Genomic DNA, 20,795 nt, shown 5'->3' on the forward strand with positions numbered 1-20,795 from the left:
TGCTAGGCTACCACTGAAAACAGTCGTATGTCGGTATGTCGAAAACAGTCACAACTTAACGTCACTGTCGTAAAACTATACTGATATAAAAGACATGGGAATGACCTAGTTACTTCAAAACCACATATGCTTTTGAATTAACACATGCATATTTTCTAAATAAGAGCATATTGTCATTGACAGAGCGAATGTCTGAAACATGATAATTTGCTGAATTAAATTGGTAGGATGGTTAGTTAGGTAGCTAGTCGGCTATATTGTAGCAGACTCCGCCCAGGAAGTGGCCGGTTTATCTATTTGTAGCTGCTAGCTAATACAGGAATAACCGCGAGTAGTGTATAGTTTTTTACGGGACTTGCGGTTACAGACAGATACACGTTCCCGTTATTTAATCATTTACAGACATGAAAAGGTGAGTAGCCGTTACAGTTTCTGCATTGGTGCCATTACTGGATTGAAGAAGAGTGTTAATGTGAATGGTACCCGTTGCCCATTAAAATAAAGTAAACTGGCCTTGTAGCATGTGGGCTACAATAATAAGGCCAATGTGACATCCTAGTTAAGTTGTTACTTGCTATAATAGCGGTTACATTGACTTTTTAAAATTTCATCTCTATGTTACTGGAATTGAAATTGCAATTATGCTAGTAATTCAGGAATAACCAAAAGTAGGATTGCATTGGAGCTAAGAAAAAGATAGCCTGTTAGCTGCTAAAACCGTTAGCTCATTGCCTGCTAGTTTTATAGAGATGCGAGAGAACTGTTTTGAGCTAACTCAATATCACAGACCCATTCAATCACCAGAGTTCACTGCCACGAATTTGCCTGGAACGTCACTGTGGTGAGTCAGGGAATCTAGAGCAGAATGAGACGCTGTCTGGATGATGTCCGTTTGACGCTTTAACTGTCTACTCTTGACATGGAGAGGAGATGAGAAAAGTTTGGCTGCATGTAACATCGCTCTTTAACATTTTGACAGGAGTGATCTCGTGTAGCCATAGCCACCGTTGTCTCGCTCTTACTTGTTTGTACCATTGAGACAGATGCATGTTGTCTTCATTCAGCCAGTGTTATAGAGAAATACTCGGAAAAAGGTTTACACCCCCCCCCTTTTCTTTCTTTCTTTCTTTCTTTCTTTTTTTTTTTAATTTGCATTGTCTAAGAAGCTGAGGGCGTGAGTAAACATGCTAGAACATATTCTTTACTTTGTGGCCCTTGTAGATTCAATGGATGAGCATACCCTTGATATTTAAATCATACATCTAAACATATTTTGAAGCCAATTTGAGACAAAGTGTACAGAAAACCTCACACCTATCGATAGAAATGGTAGTTTTAAAGACCTCATACTGAAAATCTGTGAAGGTAAACACATGTAAGTTTTAGGTTACATTTTTCTTTACTCGTTGGGTAGATGCCACTTTGTCATTAGTTACTGAACACAGGTGATCATTTTGTCCTTAAAACACATTAAACTTTGTGGTTAATCTGATGTCTGGCAGGCTTATTGTTTCTTGTGGTTTTAAAACTTAAATAACTTCAGTGACTGTCAAAGAGTGGAAACTTCAAATATGATCACTGATCAGGTCACTAACCAGCAACGCCTTATGTGAAAGCGATCTGGTATTGATAAAACCTAACTTCAGTGTTACAGGGCTTACAGTGATCATATCGGAGGAGGGAGTCAGTTGAATTGGAACTAAGTTGCTAGGAAATATTGTATGTCTGACTCTAGACCGAAATGAGCTACATGGGTGTGGAAGTACACTAATAGGACAAATTTCACCACTAGCTGTATACATAGTCATAAATGCATTACTTTTCCCTATTACCCTTGAAATTCCCCTGGTATTGATGAATTTAGCCTCTTAAACTGTGTATTTACATGTCTACAGTTTTCTGATATAGTAATGTGAATAATTATGAATGACTGTCTCTGTGTGTCAGTCTGTGCACAAGTTTAGTGAAGACTAAACATGTCTTGTTTCTTAAGCATGATCTCACATTTAACTGAGCACACGTCCCGTGATTACAGTGCTCGATGAAGGCTTTCATCAACAATGGCTGTCGTGTCGTGGAAGGAGATCTGTCTTCTGGTTGGACTGGTGGCGGTCTGCTACTGGAACAGCCTGTCTTGTGGTTTTGTGTTTGATGATGTATCAGCCATCTTGGATAACAAAGACCTTCGTCCTTCGACGCCTCTTCGAAACCTCTTCCTCAATGACTTCTGGGGGACACCCATGTCAGAGGTAAAACCTTGCAGTCACTGGATGCTGTTTTGTTGTATTTACAAGTGATATCTTGAGTAAACCAATGTTAGCTTGATTTGATTGGGATGTGCCCTTCCACAACATTAAACTGCTGTGTCTGTGTGCTAAGCTACCAAGTAACCTTTCTGAATGACTGTGTGTTGACCTATAGTACTGTGGTGCTCTAGATGTATATTTCTGGTGCTGTGTTTCCATGGCAACAGTTACCTATGTTTGTTGGTTTCCTTTCTTGTGCCTTTGCTAGGATGATTAAAAAGATTCTGTTGTTCCGCTGTGTTTAAATTATTCTTTTTGTTCCAGCTGTGTTCACACTCTTTTCTTGTGTTTAAGTTTTAGACTATAAATGATTTTGAAAGTCAGAAAAATTAAGGCACCACACCAGGCTTTGTCTGTAGGTGGTTTGTTTGTTTTATTTTTGCATTTTGAAAGGTATAAATCAGGTCCTTCATTTCAAATATGTTGTAGCTTGATATCAGTCAGGGTGGTTTCTGTGTCAAACATTACGTATTGTGACTCGGCTCAGTTTATGAAGTTTACGTTTTTACAGCTATCTTTGGCTTTGTTCCTGCGTGCTAGAGGCTTAGAATACGCCACCTTGTTTTGTTTTTTTTTTCCCCCATCCAGGAGAGGAGCCATAAGTCCTACAGGCCTCTGACTGTCCTTACCTTCCGCCTCAACTTCCTCTTGAGCGAGCTCAGTGCTGCGTCTTACCATCTGCTCAACGTTGTTCTGCACGCCGCAGTCTGTGTCCTCTTCCTACGCTTCTGCCGTCTTTTCCTGGACCGCAGCTCCAGCCTGGTAGCGGCTCTGCTGTTTGCTGTCCACCCCATCCACACAGAAGCTGTGAGTATGAAAAAATGCCCACAGTCCCCAGTACTCAGTAACCTCTATGAACCACACAAGCCCTGTTTTTTCTTTTTTTGTCTCCTTTTTTTTCCCTTTTGCCTTTTTTTTTTTTTTTTAAAACAAAGCTCTCGGTGTAGTCAGAGGAATGTTGAGGATGGCCTGTAAGTTGTTACGTTTCAGTTGCGTCGTTTGAAGGTCTCTCTCTCTCTCTCTCTCTCTCTCTCTCTCTCTCTCTCTCTCTCTCTCCCTCCCTCCCTCTCTCCCTCTCTCTTTTGTCTTTTTTTTTTTTTTTTCCTTAATCTGAAGCAAGCCCTTGGGCTTAACCAATTTCCTTCTTTAGTGTGGCGTCTGGATTCTCTCTCCATAGATAAATCTGGTTTCATTCTGGGAAGTGAGGAGCTTTTCATGTTGTCTGTTAACAATGATCCCTTCTGTCTGTTATTTGCGTGGAGCGTATCTGTGTGTGTGTGTGTGTGTGTCTGTTTTTTGAATGTGCCTGTTTCTAATGGACTTTTCTTGCTTATGTGAAACAAACATATGGTTTTATACATTCAGTCTACTTAGTAAAATTACTACGGCCCTTAAAGAGACACTTTTGTTTCTTTTTACTCACAGACAAATATGTGATTCCCTTTATGGTTTTTTTTTTTTAATTCTCATGACCCGCCTGTCCAGCAAATGATGTGTGCAATTCCAGTTGCTTCCATGTGGTGGCAGCACTGTCTTAGAGCAGACAAAGTGGTCTTTCATAACAAGAGGCTAAAGGCACACTTCCATGACACTGTTTTAGTCTGTATTTGGTCATTGTTTTTGTTTTTTTGTTTTTTTTTTTTGCCGATGTTATTAATTTTAGAGGCATATTATAAAATGTCTCTGATTAGTAATTGGAGCATTGTTTTGTTTGTAACAGAGAACTTTAACTATATCTAAATAGGATTATCTTTTCCAGACAAATTTGCAATGCCGACAGATTGTTGCGTTTAGGGAGAAACAGCCAAGTTTTTTGCAGGATCATAAGCCTTGCAGTTTAGTAAGATTGATTTTGATGACTTTTGTTGTTGTTGTTTTTTATTAAACAGAACTAGTGGAACAATTATGATAGCATCTCTCATGATTCCATCATTTAGGGAAATAACATTTGGGTTGGACCACGTGAAACACATTTTGGTAAAGTTTTACATTTTATTGTTGAATGAATCCGTATTTTAGACAAGCCCCTATAAGAAAGTCTTTTGCTCACTGGTTCGGTTAGTCACTTGCAGGTTTGTCCTTACAAGAACCAGGTGTTTTGTGTCATTCTTGAGCCATGAGCCATGCTCCTTTCCTTTTCTTTTCTTTTCTTTTCTTTTCTTTTTTTTTTCTTTTTTTTTCTTTTGAGGAATGAATTTCCTTGTAGCTCTTGACATACTTCAATATCCTCTGAGGTATCAAGTTACAACAGAAAATAATTCACCAAATAATTCACTGAAATGCATTTCGTTAATTGAAGCAACCTGTACCCGTTGCAGTGCGCTTATAGGTTTTTTTTTTTTTGCTCATCTCCCCCCCCCCGGGTCAGGTCACCGGAGTCGTCGGGAGGGCTGAGCTCCTGTCCTCTATATTCCTCTTAGCTGCCTTCTTGGCCTACACCAAGTCTAAAGCTTTGGATCACTCCATTGGTAAGTGTCATTACCCCACTAACTGCTAAATGATAAAACTCCCTTGCCAAAACAAGTTCACTCTTAGGACAACACACGCAGGCTTGAACTTGTTCTCTTCTCTCTGGGCTTTCAGTGTTCCACACCCATAGTCTTAGAGTACACAACTCAGCCCTTCATTGGCATGTGTTGTTTTGACTTGACTCGTTTCTCACCTCAACAATTATGCTGGCACCGACTGTGAACCTCATGAACATCAACCTTTTGCAGTGGCCTCTGTGGAGATAAGAGGTGCTGGAGGGGCCCCCCTTGCTTTTACTCATCCCCAAGAAAATACCCCCGCTGCACACACACATGCGCACACACACATGCGCACACACACACCACCCTACCTTTGATCAAAGAGTTGATAAGACACTGTGATCAAGTCATTCATAATAACCTGAAAATGCATCGTAAACTGGTTTTTCTTTTTTGGCTGTGTTTTTTTTTGTTTTGTTCATGTGAAATTAGCCCTGAGAAGCACACCTGACAGTAAACTGTTCCAGATGATTCTCTTGATAGAAGCATTACTTGTTACTTTTAAAACATTAGGAAAATGTGACTCTCCTGATACCAGATCATTAGGCTTTGAAGTGGCTGAAATATTTACCTCTGGTCATCCCAAGCTGATCTTTACTTTGTTCATTTAGTTAAATTGCCTGGGGGCTTTTTTGTTTGTTTTGGGTTTTTTTTTTTGTTTTTTTTTTGCAGTTTAGCAACATACATATCTATTTTTTTAAAACAGTTCAACACTACATTTCTGTTCCTTTATTATGGCTGTGACCTACCATTCAAGGATTTTCTTTCTGTATTGCTCAATAAAAATATCATCGTGCTCAAAATATGCAAGTTGTGACCTTGGAACTGTGAAGGTGGTATCATCCAGTTTCTGGGATTTATTGTTTTGGCTGAACAAGACTGCTGCCATCGTTCCTTTATTTGTGAAGCTTTCAACTTAATGGTTAAAACGCTTACTCGTAAAGAGTTTTTGAGGTCTTAAAGTCTCTTAGCCAGTTGGTGCAATAATTCAGTGCAGATTGCAGCGTGGCTGCAGTAATGGGAATAGCTCTTGTTTTTGAAAACGAATGATCTGCAGTTTATGTGAGACAATGTTAACGTAACAACAAGCTACAACTTCTGCTCTCTCACTTTCCCACTATGGGTTTTTTTTTTTTTTTTTGGATCTGTTTCTCACACAAATTTCAGTAACTTCAGCACATTTCCCTGTTACTTTTCCATTAATCCCTCCACCCCACCCCACCCCAAAATCCTCTAAAACAGGTACCACTTCGCACTGTGTTTTTTTTAAACAAGGAAATGAAAAATATGAACCTTTTTAAGTACCTTTTGTTGTAGTAAGAGCCATTGGGTATTAACTATCATGTTTTTTTCCCTTGTAGTGTGGACACCCATTGCTTTGACTGTGATCTTGGTTGCAGTCGCCACGCTATGCAAGGAGCAGGGAATCACTGTCATTGGGGTATGCTGTGTCTACGAGGTGTTTGTGGCTCAAGGGGTAAATTATCTCTCATATGATATGATTTTCACCTCTGTTTCAGAACATTTATCCCATTTATAGGTGTAGCGGACACACCTTTGAGTGACCATGTGAAAGCACAGTGCAGATTAACCCACACAGTTGCTCCTCCCCTAATTAAGTGGACAAAAGATTTTGTGGACCGAACTTGTGTGAACTATTCCAGGGAGGACTTCTCCATGAAGAAGACTTTAATTTAATTTTTTCATTCACTGTGAACACACACACACACACGCACACACACACACCTCCTAACCTTAACCCTAACCCTAATCAAGTGAAATTTCCATGGAAGGATTTACTAGATCTATAGATTACTAGAAGATACGCAACTCATTCAGTAATTAACACAATTTGCTTTAGTTTTTGAACCAGCTGTAATTGGACGCCATGTACCAATATGCAGAACAGTATACTTCCACAGAAGTACAGATTTATTTACTTAAACACCTTAGTTTCAAAGCATGTGACATATATATGTACAGCATATGCACTAGGTCCTTTGTGCCCTTTGGGAAGTCCTTGGCATACTCTTTTAATTGTGCAATTTTGATTTGTTTTATATAACGGACTCTGTCATAATCCTGTTATGTGAATAAGGGCTTGCTGAGGGGAGTGAGGGTAAACAGCTGTTGTTTCCTATTGGCCTTTAAAAGGCTGTTCCCCTTTCGCCTCCTTTTGTAGCCCCTCTCAGCTTAATATCCACTAAAGCATGAAACTCAACATTTCACTCTATGTCTACATATGCAAGTTAGTTATTCAAATGCACTTTGCGTTTACCCCCCCCCCCCCTTTTTTTTTCTTTTCTTTTTATCTTTACAGTTCACCCTACCCGTGTTAGTGGACACGATGCTGCAGGTGCTACGAGGGAAGGACGGAGTGCCATACGTTATCCTACAGACTCTGCTCAAACTCATCGTTCTCATCATCAGCACTTTACTCCTGGTCATCGTGCGTGTGCAGGTCATACAGTCACAGCTGCCTGTGTTCACCAGGTGACAGTTAACACCGCGTTAATTAAATGGAAAACACCACGCATAATGCAGGTGGCAGGCGCTTTAGATGTACCATCTCGAATTGTGAAATCCACTCCCTGTTATCGTCTTTCAAACTGGGAGGAGGAAAAAAAAATCACGGATTAGAATTATCACTGAGGAATTTTGAAATGTGAGTTTACTGGCCAGTGTGGACTTCTTTCGAGATAAGGATTCTTCAGAAATGCGTGAACCTGTTTCGCTCTGACTAATCCTATAAAAAAATGCACTTATCTGTGTATCTGATCTTGTGCTAATGGTTCCTTTTTTTTTTTAAATAGACGCCAGCAAAATGTTAGGGATATTTTCACTCCCTCCGCACTACCCCTATCGGAAACAGTCTTGTATTTAATAGGAAAGGGCAAGGCCCGCATCTTTAAGTACTTTCCTTGTCTTTGATCATGTTCTTAGACTCGATTGAGATCAAATCCTGTACATTTGTCTAAGGACTGATCCGTAATCAGTCAGACATAAGCCACTGACTGTCTCCTGAAGTTTCTCTTATGTCAGTGAAGAAATGTTAGCGTGACGCTAACTGGAGTCAAAATACCACGGATTAACATACTTTTCGGCGTATATTTTGACTTGATTGGGGTTCATCAAACTCGATAAGTTTTTGGGACACTTGCCTTTGAACTTGCTTAATGATGGAGGAAGCTAAGGCTTAAGACCTTCCTTGAAAGCAGTTTGCTGTCTTATGGAGAGTGTCTTCTCTCACACACTGCTTGTCAACATTGTCTCTAATTGTTCCTGCTCATGCTTGCAGAGTACCTGGTACAGGGCTTTGGCTGCTTTAAACATATTTCACTTTATTTGAAAAAAAAAAACAAAAAACCTTAGTTCACTCCTAGCCAAATATCGGTGTTTAAGTGGTAAAGCAGATCAAATTAATGCTTCCTTTCCTGTGTTTTGTTAGAGCTCAAATGGGCTTAAGAAACCGCATAGTATTTTGGCTTCATATTCTTCTCACAAGCCCAGAAAAAATCCTATTCGCTTCAAATAATTTCTTTTCTTTAGTGATACAAAAGATGACGCTAGCCAAACTGTGAATCTCAAACTGGATGGTCCATTTAGCCAACGACCATATCTGAGGTCAAAACACAAGAGTGCGGTCACAGTGAAACAGTGGTTCTTACTGACCATCCATCCTTCCCTCTTTTCTCTTTTCCTCCCTCCCAGGTTTGATAACCCCGCAGCTGTCAGTCCCACCCCGACCAGGCAGCTGACGTTCAACTATCTCCTGCCGGTGAACGCGTGGCTCCTGCTCAACCCGTCTGAGCTGTGCTGTGATTGGACTATGGGCACCATTCCCCTGATTGAGTCTGTCTTGGATCCTCGTAACCTGGCGACGCTGGTGTTCTACAGCCTCCTGGGTCTTCTGGCTTACCATAGCCTTCGACACGCTCACAGCTCAGCCAAGACAGTGATCATGGTGGGTCTTGGGTTTTTTTTTGTTTTGTTTTGCTTTTTTTCCCCCCTCTCTCTGGGAAAGTAGTTTGACTTGGAAGTGTCAGACATCTCATGCTGCACTGAAAGTCTTTCCACGCTTCCATGCTTGGGAAGCAGAAGCTTTAAAAAAAAAAAGAACTGAAATCATTCAGGAACTTTGCAACTTCTGTCAGTTCTCGAGATATTAGTTTGTTTTTGTATGAGACAACCCTGTCCCATATAAAAGGAAAAAAAAAGAAAAAAGGATGAATTGTCTTGCTGATGTTTTCCAAGTTCATCTCATTTTTCTTTGTCCTCCAAAAGCTTGCTGTGTAAGAACTTGGAGATGGTCTCTGAGATTTTACTGGCTCAGTTGTTCATCTGATTATAATGATTGCTAGTCCCATCTGTGCTACAGACAAACATCCAAATAATGCAGACATTTCAAAAAATGGTAATGACTCAGATCTAGAAGTCATTATTATTTATTTTAAGATGGTTATTGGAGGCCTGCTGATAACATGATGAATTACTTGTGCCTCGCCATATAGATTTCTTATTTGCTTAAAGTTGCTATATTATATATTTCATCATATTAAATGTCTAGACTTTGTCTCGCATCAAGGAAATGCATTTTCTTTCCTGACATTTGGCCAAGAGTTCTGTTATTTTGCTCTTGTCATGAAAGATTTGATCTTTCTCTCTCCTGGCTCTATACCCCTGATGTACACTTGAGTTTCACCCATGTCTGACCTACTATACGCTCGCAAAAGTTCAGAATGTTAGTATTTAATCTATTCTTCTCCTTTGCATGAAAAAAAAAGACAAAAGAAAAAAAGGAGAGGGGGGGGGTGCGGCGGGAAGGAGGGTGGTTTCAGTTTTGTTCTCTTGTTTCGTAACAGCACGGTGAATTCTTCATCTGTACGTCTTTGCGATTCAGCAGGGTTTGGTGAACTTCCTTGAGCTGTTGGCAAAAACTTTCCTTTGTGACCAGGAGACCACAAATCATCATTAGTAGACAGGTCACACACACAAATACCCCCCTCCCCCTCCAAATCTGTGAACAGTTCTGTCCTGTCCCTATGAAAATGCTCATTGAACAGGTTGTCTGAGGATATTGGTCTGTGCTGAGTCTTCTTGGCTTGGCTACAATTATTTTATTTTATTTATTTATTTATTCTAAAGAAAAGAAAAAACAGTCCCCTCAGTGAAGACCCTCAGCACTCATTCTGTGCAAACAGGAAACGTTTTTGTCGGAAGTTTTTGGCCCTGTTCGCCTGAGTGTATGTTTTTTTGATATGTTTCGAACTCTCTCAAACCTCCGATGAACCATGTACCACATGCCGCTCGATGTCTCGCAAATGTGTTTTCGCCAGCACGATGGACTCTTTTATCCAGGTTGACTTTGGCTCCTCGGACAACGTGCAAATATGCTGAAGATAAAGTCCCCCCCCCTCCTCACTTGCCCCTTAGACTCCCGTTTTCTGCTGTTAAATCTACCCTAAACAAGCAGCGCTTGACGTTTCAATGCGCGATACCCTCTGAAGTTGTTGCCAAAACTAATTTTGCAGTTCATTTTAACATTCCATATAGCGGGACGTCAGGGATTGTTAAATATGTACATATATATGTGGAATTCTGTATTCTCTCCGCGGTTCCTGTTTTTATAAACCCGTAAATCAGACTTTCGCTGCGGAACTGATTTGGACATGATCAAAAAAGAGGTAAATTCAGTTGTGATTAAACATAACAAAGTGGGCTATTTTTCAAAGTTAAAGAAAAAAAAACACTCGCGGATTCCAAGCTGTCAGCGACAGTGGCCCTGGGTTTGCCTTTGCTTTGACGTCAAAATTAATAATTGTGTCAGTTTTGCACTTTCCATGAACAAAACCTGTAAATCCTAACATTACATAGAGTAGCCTGGCATGCATTGTGTAAGACTAGCTCATTAGTTTTTGATATTGCCAGGAAAAAAGGCAGTATTTGAAGAGAACTGTGATAACCTGTTTTGGTTGTTCTCAAAACATAAATCAAAGGTGTGTTTGCTAAAGATATTAACCAGAGAGAGACTTTATTTGAGGGTGACCATAGCAAGATGGTTACACATTTTTCTTCCTTCTTTCAGACTTTCCCACTTAATGTCTATCTTGTTTGTTTAATCCGACATAATTTGTTTATTTTGTCATAAGTAGTTCCTGTGGTCTAGCTGTTTGGTCTTTTTTCTTTCTTTTCTTTTCTTTTCTTTTTTGTTGTGTAAATCTGTAAAAATCTGGCCAAATTCAAGAGTGATTAGTATTAAAATTTATCCCAAGCCTGTCTGAGCCAAACAATGAGTCAACTGTTTACACTAGACGTTTGTTTGTCCTCACTAAACTTAAAGCAACTACTTGGACTAATCCCTGATTTCATTTAAGGATAACCAGTGTGTCCACTTCCTGTGCTGAGTTTGTCAAAGGACAACAACACCCCCCCACACACACACACACACAAAACAAACCCTGCTTAATTACAGCCTTTTTTTCAAAATTTTATTCTGAGATCTGAAACAGTGCAGACTCTTGTCGACGTGCAGCTTTCTTTATGAGAAACAGAGGCAGCGTACGTTGACTATAGTGTTTTCTCAGATGTAGGGGAATTCTTCTTTTTTTTTTTTTTTTTTTTATGAAGGTAGTTAGGTGTTCCAGACAGCATACCTGCATGCAGTTTCACACAAAACCCACTCTGGCCCCACACAGATATTCCAGAACAGTAAAGCTGGACCGGCTGTCTTATTGTTTTTGGACTGTATCTTCAGTCTTGGACAGCATTTTCTTCTTTTGTAATATTTTCTTTTTTTTTCTCTCTCTTTTTTTTTTTTTTTTTCAGCGGGAAGAAATGGCCTAAAACGTTAGATATTTCCGTTGTTTCCATTGTTCAGTTCCAGCTTGCCTGAATTGATTGTTCTATTATTTTTTTATCTTTTTTCCCTCTTTACATGCCTATTTTATTATATTTTATTATTGTTATTCATTCCTTCATTTATTTATTTTTTACATTTTTCTTGACCTGTGGTGATTATACTGAGGAGAAAATGTGGGCAAAATCTGTCCATTTGTCTGAGATTAACCTTAGTGAGGTTTGCATACATTCTGGGAGGTCATTGGTCTTAGTTTTTTGGCAGTAATATTAGCTTACACTTTAAAGACTGTAAACCCCATCAGTGCATCCCAAATGTACTATCTCTTCATTTCCCCTCCAGGCCCTCTCTTTCATAGGCCTTCCCTTCATCCCTGCATCCAATCTCTTCTTTCCTGTCGGCTTCGTGGTGGCGGAGAGAGTCCTCTACGTTCCCAGCATGGGATTCTGCGTCTTAGTAGCACAGGGCTTTAAAAACCTGTCGCAAAGAGGGTGAGTTATGCCAGCCTTTTTCCTCTGAATGAATTACGACCACAGCGAAACACACACTGTAGTGAAACGCACCGACTGTTGTGTTATGAACTGAATGGATATTCCCTCCCTCCAAAAATTTCTCTCTTGTAGAAACTTGAAGAAAGTCTCCTGGTTGTTCATGGGAGTACTTCTAGCCACACACGCAGTGAAGACTTTTAACAGAAACTGGGATTGGGAGTCTGAGTACACACTTTTCACCTCTGCATTAAAAGTAAGAGATGTTTTATACGCACACGCACACACACACACACACCAACACAAAATCGTTTCTATGTAAAACTTTGTTTGGATACCGTCACTGGGTTAGACGAGTTGGAAAGAGTGTTATTTGAAATGATGTTTTTCTTTTTTCTTTTTTTTTTTATGAGGTTTGGAAGAGTTTCACTTGTGACGTGTCTGAATTTCTCATTAGGTGAACAAGAACAACGCCAAGCTTTGGAACAACGTTGGCCATGCTCTGGAAAATCAAAACAACTACGAGAGAGCTTTGAGATATTTCCTACAGGCCACCAGGGTCCAACCAGGTTTAGACCCATCCATTTTTAATGTTCTGTCACTCTCTTTCTCTCTCTCTCTCTCTGGCTTTCCTCTGTAATTTTGCTTGAAAGCAACGCTTTTGGTCTGTTTTGGAGTTTTTCCCCTTTTTTGGAAACATTAACACATGGATGAGTGTGTTTGACTCTAAAGTGTTGATTATATTAAAAATGCAATACATCGTCACTCGAACAAAAGGTGTTGTGACAGATGTGCTTTTTTTTCAGGGACAGATATCCATGCTTTCTATACGCTAGTCATGAGAAGAACAGTTACTCTGTCAACACAGCAGATGGTTTCCAAGATAACAATTTCATGAAGCTGTTTGTTATCATTGTCTGAGAAGAGATATTAAGATTGACATCTGTTTTTGCCTCATAAAGGCCTCAGTGTCGCGTTTATGTATGCTTAAGCAGCGAGATGTTTGCTTTCACAGCGTGTGAACAAAGCTTTGGTCTTGTCTGGGTGTAGTGGCCTTCCCATGTCTGTGTAGATCTAACCAGACATACATCCCTGGGTGGAGAGACTTTTCATCTACCAGTCCACACACACACACACACACTTAATCACACACGCAGTCCATCTTATCAAACAATTATTACAAAAAGTTGTTTGCGCTGTGTTCTGCACTTGAACCAGCGGTGTCCTTGAGCGGATACCACCCTGTAGTGTTTCCCTAAGATTAACCCTGTGAACACATTAAGGCACAAGGATATCCTGACCTGGTTATCTTTATGAATCAGTTTACCTGTCCTAACACAGGCTTTAAACACTTAGTCAGAACCCGGAGAGCTCGGGGAAGCAATTGTTTTCAGTTTCCCACAACTGGGCCAAATCTGCTTTTTGGCCCGACTCCGCCAGCTCCCTGGGTTACTCACAGCGCTGATTAGTTTTGATATGGCAAGTTGTTCTTTTATTTGAGGGAAAATATTATTACGGACCATTTCCTCGGTAGAAACGCACACACATACACGCACACTGTGAATGCTTCGTTTTAACTCTGTTCCAAAAACCACAGAACCGTCCGTGGCTTTAATGTCACTAACGCGTCCGTTACAGATGCAGAAACTCGCAAAGGCACGTATATACAAGGAAACCCAGCTGTTTCTACCATGACACGGCAGAGTAGTAACATGATCATGTCATGACTACAAAACCAGTTTGATATCACAAATGAGCTTAACACACATGCACCTCTGTAACTGCTGAACATTTTGAATACTCAAGAGCAGGACAGATGTAAAGTAACGTGAAAGAAATACGACTCCAAACTTCGATTATAAAAATGCCCTTTGTTTTGTCTTTTTTTGAAATGTCACCAGATTTAATCTCTGTTCTGCAGATGACATTGGAGCTCACATGAACGTTGGAAGGACTTACAAAAATCTTAATCGGACAAAGGAAGCCGAAGAGGCGTATCTTGTTGCAAAGTCCCTTATGCCCCAGGTATGGAAAGAGTTCCATGCCAATGTTGTTTACTGTACAAAACACTGGAGTTGCTTTCGCAATTGTGTTGCTTTGTCACACAATTGAATATATACAGTATGTGTATATACATATTATAGTACATAATATAATTCTTTTGTGCCATAAAGTGACATTCAGTAAAACTGGATCTTGTGTTTCGTGTGTATAACTGGTGCCCTTGGATCCTCATGTCTCTGTTTACTTGGGAGCTTTTTGGATGTTGTTGATGTGAGCATGACTCAGACTGTTATGAAACTTTATCCTTAATTCTCGCCAACTAACTTGAATCGCTCATAGACAAAACACGATGCCTCCTTCTGATCGTGAAATTCGCCTTCGGAATCATTGCTGTGTCAAAGGCTAGAAGCAGATTGTAGGATTGCAGTCACAACGTGATCAAGGCTGGTCTAATTTTCCAGCTGATGAAATTTTGTTACCAGGACACAAGACAGACATTGCCTTGTTCTTTTGTTTCAAAGCCATCTGGGACTTAAGAAAAAGTCTCATAAATGTCCTTAAAGCACAGATCTGGACACTACTGATTTCTTAATTTTTATAGTGTATCGGTCTGTATAGTGTATATTGTAGTGTGTTTAACAGGTAATGACTATCAAATGTCTAATTTTGACATACAGTCAAATCAGAGCATGTTACCAAGTGTTATCAGGAGCGAAAGGTGGATGAGGGTCTACGGGTGGTGTCGGAATTTGTTTCACTTTTGACATGCGCAAAGACTTAGATTCAATCCATGTGTCTCCTCGGAATTTTGTTGTGTCTATCTTGCCTCCTTAACCGTAACAGCCTGAGTAATACCTCTCCTCTTCATCTGGCATATACCAGATTATTCCAGGTAAGAAGTATGCCACTCGCGTCGCCCCCAACCACCTCAACGTGTACATAAACCTGGCCAACTTGATACGCGCCAACGACTCCCGTCTGGAGGAGGCTGATCAGCTCTACAGGCAGGCCATCAGCATGCGGCCGGATTTTAAACAAGCGTACATAAGCAGGCAAGTCCATTTATCCCTACCATGTTCACAAAAACCCCCACCGTCATTCCTTCCCTGTCCCTCTTCTCCTGCATGTCTTAATCCTGCTGACATGTCTACTTCACAAAGTCTGCCCGTCAAAACTATTGATCAAAAAAGAGCTGTTGGTTTCAGCTTCGGTACACATCAAATATTTGCAGTATACCTTATGCAAGTTAATTTATGTCTGACCCATTGTGAGCCATTTTAGACAAATCCACTTTGACGTGTTATTTATGTAGGACAGTTGGAGCTCTTGACTTGTCCTCCTGTCTATGGGTAAAGGAAACAAAAGATTGAATGTGGTTCCTCACGGCTGTTTAAATCACAGCCTGACAACCTAAAGAGATCTAAGCATTTTTGTCTCAGTGAGATATTTTTAGTGTCAGCTCCCTCTGAATAGCAATCCCATGGATCATTTCGCTAAAAAAAAAAAAAAGTCAAACAATGTTATAAAAAAAAACAAGTATGATGAATCACACGAAAATCAAATGTACAATAAAATGGTACTTTACCATAAATCTGTATATATAGAAAGCAAATAAATAAATAAATAAATAAAATCCCTGCTGAACAAAAAGTGCACTGAATATGAGTTATGAGGTAGTATGTGTGTGTATATATATGTGTGTGTGTGTATGTATATGAATTTATAGAGCATGGGGTTAAGTCTTTCATTGCAGGTCGTTCATCTTATCTTTCTGTCTTTTTTTTTTTTTTTTCCTCGGTGTGGTGTCCAGAGGGGAACTCTTGCTGAAGATGAACAAACCCACTGAGGCCAAGGATGCTTACCTGCGGGCGCTTGAATTGGACCGCACCAACGCAGACCTGTGGTACAACTTGGCCATTGTCAACATCGAAATGAAAGAGCCCTCAGAGGCACTGAGGAACTTCGACCGTGCGCTCGACCTTAACCCACGCCACAAGCTAGCCCTCTTCAACTCTGCCTTGCTGATGCAGGAGTCTGGTAAGTACAGATCTTAGCAAGCGAGAGAGGAGGGAGAGAGAGAGAGAGTGAGAGAGAGAGAGGAAACACGCTGTGAGAACAATCATCTGACTCCCCCGCAAATTTTGACTCACAATGTGAGTCACTGTGATGCGTAATGGCCAATCATGGCAGCGGCTTTGTAGTAGTTCCACTTTTCCTGGCAAGGTTTGTTTTGTGTTGAATTCCAGCTCTAAAGAACCAGGCTCAGGATATTAGTCGGAGCTATTCAGCAAGTCATTTTTCTACAACTATAGCTATTCTTCAGCAAATATATATAAAAGTTCTCTAACTAACTACACGTTAATCACCCATAATTCTAATGAAATTAATTGTCTTGTTTAGCCTAAAGTCCCACCATATTTCACTTCTGTGTGTAAATAAAATCTGAGCCATATGGATTCTGAAATTTATTTTTTGGGGGGGTGAAGGCTCTGAATCACTGGTTTACTCAGAGATTAACACACCTACGCGGCAGAAATGTAAATACAGTGGAAACAAGTGTCCCATTGTCTGTCGTTCTGTGTCGAACAATGAGTGTCAATTACTCTTTGCAGAGGAGAAAGGTTATGACACGATGTGGAAAGAGCTGTTAATCATTTAGTTAAGAAGGTTCAGATTCATCTCAAAGGAGTTGTGTGCCCTTACCCTAGAGTCTAATCTTCTCTAGTCATGTTTTATGGTGTTATTCACAGTTTATGGGAGATAGCTGTCATGCTCCAATATGTTAATTAGTAACTTTAGACTGAACCATATTTCTTTCTCTCTCTCCCTGTCGCTTTGGTACAGGTGAGGCAAAGTTCCGGCCAGAGGCCAACCGTCGGTTCCTCACCTACGTGGAGGAAGAGCCGAATGATGCCAACGGGTACTTCAACCTGGGCATGCTGGCCATGGACGCCAACGAGAACGTGGCAGCGGAGCACTGGATGCGACGGGCCATCGAGCTTCAGCCCGGTTTCCGCAGCGCCCTGTTCAACCTGGCTCTGCTCTACTCCCAGTCGCAGCGTGAGTTGGATGCCCTGCCCGTTCTGGATGACCTGCTCGCACACCATCCTGAGCATGTTAAGGGCCTGATCCTCAAAGGCGACATCCTCATGAACCATCGTAAAGACACGCGAGGGGCCAAAGCCTGCTTCCAACGCATCTTGCGCATGGACCCCACCAATGTGCAAGCCAAACACAACCTGTGCGTAGTGTACTTTGAGGAGCGGGACCTCCCGAGAGCAGAGCGGTGCCTGGAGGAGACGCTCGCCATGGCTCCTCACGAGGAGTATGTTCGCCGCCACCTCGCCATCGTCCGCAGCAAGATCGCTGCCATGAGCGCCGCCGGTAAGCCACTGGTGCCAGCAGAGGGCGCTGACATCCAAAAGAAGCGGCTGCAGGAAGAGGAAGAGGAGGAGGAGGAGGAGGAGGGGGATGAAGGCCAAGGAGTCAGCCCTAGAGCCAGGGAGGGGGCCGGGAATGATAAGAATTTGCGGAAATCCTCCCCCGCAGAAAGCTCAAGTGGTGGGGGCGAGGGCCAGTCAAAGAAGCTGGAGGCTAGCCAGCATGACAAGCGGACTAAAACCAAATCCACAAAAGAGATTAAAGACATAGAAAAGAAAAGAGCGGCGGCCTTAAAGAGACTGGAAGAGATTGAGCGCATATTAAGCACAGATTAACCTTGTTGTTTATCTACTACCGGACTACTTTTATATAACAATTTAAAGCGCAAGAGACAGAGACTTCGTTTTCAAAACAAGCCCTTGTGTATGCATGCTTTAATGGCCCCCAAGTATAAGAGTGAGCGCTGTATTTTTCTGTATGAGTGTCTATATATATGTATGCGTGTGCATCTATATATAATGTAAATTGATATTATATATTTAGACACACACACATATTCATATATATATATATATATATATATATATATATATATATATATATATAATTTTAAAAAAATTTAGTCGACTGGTGTGTAAGGTTCTAGCTGAAGAAATACAGGAATTCATTAAGGGTTATGCCAGTGCTCAGAAGGAAAATTGGGTGTGTCTGTTCACAGCTTAATGAGGAAAAAAGCACAAAATGTGGTACTTTTTTTTTTTTTTTTTTCACAAAATCGTGAATTACAAGGCTCCGCGTTTCCGTTGAATGTCATTTTTATCATATTCTAATATTTATGATTGTATGTTTTTGAATCACTGGATTATGCTTAGACTCTTATTTGAGGTGTATGAATCACGTCTGTGTTTTTATTATTTTTTTTTTTTTTAACACAAGACAATGAGAGGAAGTGGTGGAGTGTACAGCGGCCCACGTCTTAGCAGGATCTGGGGACGGTTCTTGAAATAACCAGCTGCTGCGTACTCGGCTTGTTTTTTTGGAGTCCGGGCTCAGGATAACCCCTCTCCCCTTTTCTACACTGTCTTTGCATGACATCACTTCGTTTCCTACCAGTATTGTCTTTCGTGTGTTCACGTGTTAAGCCGTCAGTGCTTTTAATTATAATTTTCTTACATCATCTGAGAAGCTGATATCATCTTTAATTAAGACAAAACATCCTCCCCCTTCTTTCTCTTGCTCAGTAGCTCTCTCTTGTTTTTTGTTTTTTTTGGGGGATTTTTTTTCCGTGTGTTTGCGTTCATGTGGCAGGACTGGAGTTGTAAAGTCTTTGTATTGGTAGACCTGATCCAGCTTTTGTAAATTCACTCAAAGCTAAACAAGTCCATATGGCTTGTTTTGTGTTTTCTGAGATCTTAAGGTCTCAGATTCTGGATTTTTAACGGCATGGTCATGCTAATTTGGGCGTTTCCTTGTTTTCTTTTTTGTTGTTGTTGTTGTTGTTGTTTTTGTTTGTAGGTCAGCATAGCTGAGCTAATTTGTCTTTTCTTGTTCTCTTTTGAATTGTCATTGACCTACTGCTTCTCTCTTAACACTACACCCAGTTTAAGTCAGGAGTAGAGGAGGGGGAAAAAAAAAAATGTGTTTTATAGTCTAGAGAACATAATGTGTTTCATCTTTGTGATCTTGTGAATCGTGGAGGTGTTTTAGCCATTGTGCATTTTTCTCTCTTTGGTTTCTAATCATTTTGTTTGTTTGTTTGTTTTTGAGGGATTACTTGTTGATTCGTTGAAACTTGTCTCCTGAACAAAATTTAGAAAGTCTTCTCCCCTGATCATCGGACATGTCTTCACATTGAAGATGATCAGAAGAACTATTAATCATCATTAGCTTCCATTACCGTCAGCTGCCCTTCTCCCCACAAACCTGCTTGAACCTCCGTACCATCCCACTCAACAATTCTTTCATATTGCTAGTATTTTATTTATTTGTTGTTTTTTTTTGTTGTTGTTTTTTTTTTTTGTATTTTTACACCCTGAAACACTACATATTTCACTGAAAATAGTGCCTCAACTATTTCTTGCCTGTAATAATATAGTATTATTTTAAAAGCCCATTTGATATACTCAAATGGCATTTACCCAAACTGCTTACTCAACACCCACATCACACATTTGCCTTTGTTTGTTCGCTGTAGACCAGAAAGTTACTCTGCCAGAGTGTGGAGTTGTCAGATTTTGCCACTGTTTTATAGCAGAAAGTCACATCACTAACAGGTATTCAGTATTACCCACTGTTTTATAGAAGAAAGTCACATCACTAACAGGTATTCAGTATTACGTGCCACTCTGAGAGTGTCCAGCATCTGTCAGAATAAGGAACCCCTCTAAATGGTTTAACTCTACAGTTAGTCTTTTTTTTATCATCTGCTGCGCTTTTGTCAGTGTTGCACTGTGTTGTTAATGGACTGGGTGTTTTTTTTTGTTTTGTTTTGTTTTTTTCCTCTGTTGGGTAGCTTCATATTGATCTTTTTGAACATGTTATGCTTTCTATGTCTCCAAGCATCTGAGATGCCATTTCCAAAGACGCCTTTGTCAACCACTCTAAATGGTGAGTGTCTTCCAAACGATTGTACGACAAGGCTTCTGTCAAATTTCACAACTTTTTTTAGGGTGAATCCTTACAGTTGATGTCGTTTGTGGACAGACATTTTCCGGTACTTTCACTGTATTGCTTGTCAGCGGGAAATATTGAGTCAGCTCACTGACTGCTGTGCTGTAACTTAATACCACTGCTTGTGTGTGTGTGTGTGTGTGTGTGTGTGTTATTTTCTTTTGTTGTTGTTGTTGTTGTTTTTGATTTATCACCTTTTTATTTTTTGTAATGAGAACTAGGAGTGTCTTTTGACGTTTGGGTGGTGGTTTGGCAAACAATTTTCCAATAAAGATGGTTTCCAATGGAACACTCTGTTAAATGTGTCACTTTTTTAATATATTTTGGCAGCTGAAAATCAAAGGTTGTTGAATACATGAACAGCTCCTAAGCAAGTCAGCAGGAAATAGCATATGCACATGAGACACATTTGATGCTTGGCTGATTTTCATAGACTTGTTGGTACACCTGGGCTGTGGCTAACAGAAGACATTGCGATAGCTTTGATTCAGACTCCTTGTTGGGTGTAATTGCGTAAATATGTGCTGTTTTCAGTAATTCATCTTGCATACTTGGATCCCAG

General features: G+C 40.4%; 1 protein-coding gene across 1 annotated transcript; it reads left to right on the forward strand.

Moving 5' to 3' along the window:
- Positions 1 to 327: 327 nt before the first annotated feature.
- Positions 328 to 18,035, forward strand: tmtc3 (transmembrane O-mannosyltransferase targeting cadherins 3). The gene is made up of 14 exons (XM_030776674.1): positions 328 to 412; positions 2,036 to 2,249; positions 2,895 to 3,113; positions 4,675 to 4,774; positions 6,196 to 6,311; positions 7,155 to 7,327; positions 8,546 to 8,798; positions 12,033 to 12,181; positions 12,314 to 12,434; positions 12,636 to 12,747; positions 14,100 to 14,203; positions 15,065 to 15,234; positions 15,993 to 16,219; positions 17,027 to 18,035. The coding sequence occupies exons 2-14, from the start codon at positions 2,061 to 2,063 to the stop codon at positions 17,896 to 17,898; spliced, it is 2,805 nt and encodes a 934-aa protein (XP_030632534.1). The 5' UTR covers positions 328 to 412; positions 2,036 to 2,060; the 3' UTR covers positions 17,899 to 18,035.
- Positions 18,036 to 20,795: the final 2,760 nt, after the last annotated feature.

This window comes from Chanos chanos, chromosome 1, assembly GCF_902362185.1.
Source record: "Chanos chanos chromosome 1, fChaCha1.1, whole genome shotgun sequence".
Lineage (NCBI taxonomy): Eukaryota > Metazoa > Chordata > Actinopteri > Gonorynchiformes > Chanidae > Chanos > Chanos chanos.

Coding starts and splice junctions, on each gene's coding strand:
- tmtc3 (XM_030776674.1), top strand. CDS start 2,061: ATGGCTGTCGTGTCGTGGAAGGAGATCTGTCTTCTGGTTGGACTGGTG. Junction 4,775..6,195: donor AGCTTTGGATCACTCCATTG/GTAAGTGTCATT, acceptor TTTCCCTTGTAG/TGTGGACACCCATTGCTTTG. Junction 8,799..12,032: donor CAGCCAAGACAGTGATCATG/GTGGGTCTTGGG, acceptor TTTCCCCTCCAG/GCCCTCTCTTTCATAGGCCT.